This window comes from Gigantopelta aegis, unplaced genomic scaffold, assembly GCF_016097555.1.
Source record: "Gigantopelta aegis isolate Gae_Host unplaced genomic scaffold, Gae_host_genome ctg2653_pilon_pilon, whole genome shotgun sequence".
Lineage (NCBI taxonomy): Eukaryota > Metazoa > Mollusca > Gastropoda > Neomphalida > Peltospiridae > Gigantopelta > Gigantopelta aegis.
This window is the reverse complement of record NW_024532986.1, coordinates 62,114-68,647: the sequence shown is the minus strand read 5'-3', so window position 1 is coordinate 68,647 and position 6,534 is coordinate 62,114. Positions and strand designations below refer to the sequence as shown.

The 6,534-nt window shown below is 33.4% G+C and overlaps 1 protein-coding gene across 1 annotated transcript; it reads left to right on the top strand.

The window, feature by feature from the left end:
• The first annotated feature begins 596 nt into the window (after positions 1 to 596).
• On the top strand, positions 597 to 2,030 carry LOC121391562 (cytochrome P450 4B1-like). The gene is given in 3 exon segments (XM_041523144.1): positions 597 to 800; positions 1,268 to 1,933; positions 1,935 to 2,030. Coding segments are annotated over 3 exon segments (966 nt in total).
• Positions 2,031 to 6,534: the final 4,504 nt, after the last annotated feature.

Genomic DNA, 6,534 nt, shown 5'->3' with positions numbered 1-6,534 from the left:
ACGTAGCTACCAACAATAACATCATAAATATAATTCATTACTGACGTTGCATTGACTGAAATGCTTTTCTTTTCATTATAGTTTTTTTTATACTAAAATATCTTTTTTTATAACGTTGACATCTGAGCATATATAACTCCAGCAGGTAATTCTCCATTCTTTCAATAATTATTAATAATTATAATAATGACATTGTGTAGTGTGACATGTACTTAGCCTACTTATGTGTAAACAGTTGTACTTGAGGGTTAACTTTAGCTCTAATTGAAGGGGCTAAAATTTAACCCAGGTTAATGTACTAGTGTAAACGAAGTATAAATAAACTACATGAGTAAAAGTATACATACTCTTTGTTACCTTCTACGATAGCTCTACATATTATCTTAATTTGTCTATCAGTCACCTTTAAAAATTCTATTAAATGTTTAGAGGAAACTAAATTTAATTACGATAAAAATTAAACTAAAATCAATTCACGAGAGGTGTGGTAACTTTGACACAACATGTTGATTTCGCTTTGTATTACATTGCTACTAGTTCTCTTTGTTTGGGTCAATATACCTCAAGTCATATGGAGGTACTATAGGATGTGTAAGATGATAAAACCAATACCAGGTATGCCAACACACTGGTTGTATGGTAATACTCACCAAGTGAATCGTGAACAGCATGAAAAGTATCTTAGACGTATGATTGCTTGGTTAAATGAAAATAAACTTTCTATCAGCAAGTTCTGGATTGGTCCATTACTTCCAGTTGTTTATGTGAGTCATCCAGACATTGTTAGAGATGTTCTAAAGGTATCAAAAGCTAAAGGAGTCTACAATTTTATTGAACGTGGTTGGGGCAAGGTTTACTAATAGCTGGAGGCAGTCGTTGGGCTAGAAATCGCAAACTATTAACAAATGCCTTCCATTTTAATATTCTTAAATCTTACATACAGGTATACAATGACTGTACTGATGTACTTATGAAGAAATGGTTATATCAAGCAACTCTCAATGAACCTGTTCTAGTTTGCTCTACTATATCTGAACTGACACTCGATATTCTCTTACAATGTTCATTTAGTTGTAAGAGTGAATGTCAAGAAAAAGAGACACCTTACTTCAAGGCTATTAAAGAACTTAGTGAACTTGTTACTGTTCGTTTCATATCACCTCTCTTAGCTGCTAGCGATTTTCTATTCTATAACTTCACTAAAGAAGGAAGAAGATATAAAAAGGCTTTAAAAATTGTTCATGGATTTGCTGAAAATATTATTAAGGAACGTAAGCAAGCTTTAGTTTTGACAGGAAACAACAATGTCAATTTAGACATAGGTGAGAGTACTGTGAAAAGTGACAAACATTTAATAGATTTTCTTGATGTTCTTCTTACTGCTAGAGATGATAATGGAATAGGTCTTACTGATTTAGAGATCAGATATGAAGTAGATACATTTATGTTTGAAGGATATGATACTACTGCTAGTACTATATCATGGACACTCTATTGTCTTGCTAAATACCCAGAGCATCAAGAAAAGTGTAGAGAAGAAATCAAGGCTGTCCTTGGAGACAGGAAGCACTTTAGATATGAAGATCTGTCTGAGCTCAAGTACACATTGTGGTGTATTAAGGAAACTTTACGACTTTATCCTCCAGTTATGTCATCCTTTAGGCAATTTGAAGAAGATTCTATGCTGGATTCTCATTTAATTCCTAAGGAAGCTTGGATTGGTATTTCTATATATTGTATTCATCACAATGCTTTGTTTTGGGATGAACCTGAATTATTTAATCCTCTTCGATTCCATCCAGATAGGATGTCAACTCAGCATCCATATGCTTTCATACCATTCTCAGCTGGACCAAGAAACTGTATTGGACAAAACTTTGCTCTTAATGAAGAAAGAGTTGTTATTGGTAGCATTTTAAATAAGTTCAAGATCACACTAGTAGAAAAATCAGAACATTGAGATTATGATGGAATTATTACTAAAACCTAACTGTGACATTAAACTTTGGATTCAAACAATAGAGCAGTAATTTTGATACAAGATATTGTGTGAGAGTACGTGTGTGTGTGTGTGTGTGTGTGTGTGTGTGTGTGTGTGTGTGGTGTGTGTGTGTGTGTGTGTGTGTGTGTGTGTGTGTGTGTGTGTGTGTGTGTGTGTGTGTGTGTGTGTGTGTGTGGTGTGTGTGTGTGTGTGTGTGTGTGTGTGTTGTGTGTGTGTGTGTGTGTGTGTGTGTGACTGAATTTTTGATTCAAATGTTCATGTGAGAAAGATGTTAGTTTCTGTTTCTCTTAATAATTTTAACGGAAATTTAATAACATGTAACAGAGACAAAACATTGTACATTAGTATTATATAGTGTCTAACAATTTTCAAATAGCATATGATGACATTTGTGAACAGCTGTACATGCATTGAAAATATACCACTTTCCAAGTGTATACTATTTGCACTTCATTAATTGTGGTATATATAACAACTATATAAAATGATCTCTTAAGAACAGGCAAATGTTTGGGTTTAAGTATTTTGTGCATTGTTAATTAATTAATTGTTTGTTTTAGTTATCAAATAATTCCATTGACATTTAAAATATATAGTCATGATAGGATACTTTATAATTAGAACATGAATACATTTAAAACTGTATAGCTCTTACAATTAGACACACAACATATATTGAAACAAAAGTACACTATATCATCTGTTTATGTACATGTATATATATGTGTTATTTACATGTAAGAATTTGTAAATCTAAAATAACTATTTTCCTGAGTAGAGTAATAGTGGGTATATGCATGAAGTTTCACACACACATGATTTTTAAAAAAAATTATTTATAGAAACACAATAAATTGCTCAATAGTCAGAGACTAGTACAAAGAGCAATGATGACATTATATGAATAATAGGTAATTACTTGAATAAATGACGGAGAGAATTTCTTAAAATTGTTGGGCTGTTAGAGTCTTTAACAGATGGTGGAAGTGAGTTTCATAGGGCAGAAGTGTTTGGGAAGAAGGAATACAAGGAAGAATTGGTTCAGGAATAGGGGATTCTAATGTTTAGATGGTGAAAAAAAAGCAAAGATGAGATGAGGAACTGTCTTGATAGTCGAGAGTATTACTTGGAATAAATAAAATATTATGAATGAACTTATAGAGAAGGAGAAGTTTGGAAATTTTCCTTCTAGAAGTGAGTTTGGGAAGGGAGAGTTGATATAATAAAGAATGGCAATTAGAGGACCATTGTTTTGTACATAACTTTAGTGCAAAGGACTGAACATCTTCAAGTTTTCTTGATGTCTTTCAGTTAGTAAGGGTCCCAAAGAGATGAGGGAGGACGAGGGAGGATGAGGGAGGATGAGGGAGGACGAGGGAGGATGAGGGAGGATGAGGGACTGGTAAAGTTTGAGTAGAGCAGAAGGAGAAGAGTGAAAGTAAAAATTACGGAAAATAAAACCAAGGAGTTTTCTGGTTTTGGAACAGATATAATCAATATGATGAGACCAAGACAGCTGAGAGTTCAGGATGACATCCAAGTATTTGAAGGAGTAAACTCTTTCTAAAGGAGAGCCATTGAGATAAAGTATGGGAAAATGGGGGAAATTAGAGGATTTTCTAGAGATAACCATGTATTTGGTCTTGGAGGGGTTAATGGTTAGGTGTTTGGAATGGAGCCAAGAGGATAGAAGATCTATACTAGATTGGAATTGCGATGAGTCAGGAGTAAGTTTGTAGGGACAAGATAGAAGGATGTCATCAGCATATAAAGTAATTGAGAATGGTTGGGGAAGAGAAATAGAGGATACATATATAATTCAGGAGGTTAGTGGTGTGTTAGATTAAGTAATAAACAAAGAGCTGGAGAGAAGAGCCAACAGTAACTATATTCTAACATATCTCACAGGGAAGAATGTTACTTTACAACATTTTGAAAATGGATGGTTTAAATTATGTTAGTGTTATGGATGAGGTCACTTTTTACATTACATAACATTTTCTTGAATGCCACAACCTAAAGTGACTTGTAGTTAGATGATATCAATAAAGTCTTATAGTGGTCAACACATAGATGAGAGTTGGGAGTTCCCACAATATGAGGAAGCTTTTGATCACTAAATTAAAGGATGGGCCAGGTAATCTGCTTTTCCATACAGAACATATCTAATAATGGTCATTAAAAGAGATGTCACCCCAGTAGACAAAATGTTTAATTGCTAATTTTTTGATATCATTAAGGAGTCTTGGGCTCATCCAGTGCTAATAAAAACAATTCAACATTAATAACAGGTTTGACTGTTTTCTAAGGAAATATTCTCTGTTTTTGGATGAAAAAAGGTAGCAATTCCATTCATTAATTGTTATATCATTTTTTATGAGAGTGGCTATGGGAATGGACAGATAGCAGAGATAGAGAGACTAGAGGATACCACATGCATGCACAGATCAACCTTTTGTGATCTAGCTAATTGAATTACAAACATGACATTATTATAAGTGGAATATGAAATGACACTAAAAATTATTAATGTAATTAAAACTACAACTGACATTTATTACAACATTGTGAACATCACTCTTAAGAATAAATAGTAATCCTTTAATGTCAACAGTGATACATTTTTTGTAAATCTATGTAGAGGTTATGACCAGTATCTAGTGGACCTCCCAGTACTGGACTCTCTGGAAAACAGATCTTGTCCTCATTGGACAGTGGACTACTGAGGAGTTTAACATCAGCTTGAGATAGATCTGATACCAACTTGATAAATGTAGGACGACTACATGTCTCTGGATGCCTGTCATTGATGTACACACATTATCAAGTAGTAGTATCAGTATAATACAGACACTCTTACCAGCATTGTATCATCATCTTATACATAGGTCTGGGGCAACCAGAAGGAGGAGGAAGACGATAACCGGAATCTATTAACCTCATACACTATAATGATCTCACATCATTACTCGTTAGCTACTTTATATTTTACCTCTTGATTGCTATAACTCTCAAATGGTTTGTGACCTAGACTCCATATCTCATAGAGTACTATGCCAAAACTCCATACATCACTAGCAGTGGAGTATTGCTTGAAATGTAATGCCTGTAGTTATACAGTTTAGACTATAACTGATACATAACATTAGTAATGTACTGACTTCAGGAGCTGTCCATTTGATGGGAATTTTCTTAGCATGTGAGATATAATAGTTTTCATCTTGTAAATCTCTGGACATACCAAAATCTGCAATCTGTACACAAAAAAAATAAATCTATTCCTGTTATATTAACAACTATATCATACCTTGCAAATACCCTGTTCAGTCACTAGAATATTCCTAGCTGCCAAATCTCTGTGTACAAAACATTTCTTTGAAAGGTATTTCATGCCTGAGGCAATCTGACGACAAAAACTGAGTAGAAGAGTAGGTACTGTAGAAGGAACTAACTCTCCTGGTCTGTTAAGTAATGACATTGAAATTAAATAGATTATATATTTGTTATGAAACTTACAAAGGTTGGAATTTTTGTAGATACTCTCTTAAGTCTCCATTAGATACTAGCTCCAGAATTATCATCACTAATTAAAACATATTATTCAAGTATAATTTTTGACAGCATCTCACTGGTTTTCCAACAGTGACAACTCCATATAATTTGACAATATTAGGATGATGAAATTGACCAATAATGACTGCCTCTTGTAGGAACTTGACTTTTTCTTCCTCTGGGACTTTATCATTAAGTGTCTTAATAGCAACATCTACTGGCCCATTAGGAGAAACCCACACTCCTTGATTGACAGTACCAAACTGTCCAGAATTGAGATGATTAGTGACTCTGATAATATACAACATTAATTAATTAATCAACCAATTATATTCTTACTGTATCTGTTGGTGACCAATCTCCCGGTATTTGTTATCAGATAGTTGTTGATATATACTACAAGTATCAGATCCTGGTTCCCAATAAATGGATTCTTCAGCAAAGAAGTCAAAAGATGTACTCTAAGAGAATGGATATAACCTGATATGTGTGTGAGTACATTTGAAGATATATCACTTGATTAAGGGACCACTTCTGTCTAAAACATTTGTCACATGATTTGTGAAGGGGAACAACTGTTAAAACACTTCAAAAACAGTTTTGTATACCTACATTTACCATGAATAGTTGTGTATATATAGCAACTGTATGTATACTAAACTGTTTTTTGAGATGTTTTAACAATGGACCTTTTTCACAAATCAGGTCACAAATTGCTATATGTGATCCTTATTACAAATAAGTTCAGTATATACCTGAATATCAACAAAAGAGGGAATAACTCACTTACACTAAACATTGTATTAAAGTCATCTAACAGTATTATTATTTGCTGATTTATAATTATAGATAAATGGATGAATGAATGAATGGATGGATGAATGGATAGTATTGATATAACATCATTTAGAAGTAAGTCACTTACAGTTTGTATTGGGATGTCTGCTTCTTCAGGAACTGTTCATTCCATCTTTTAGACT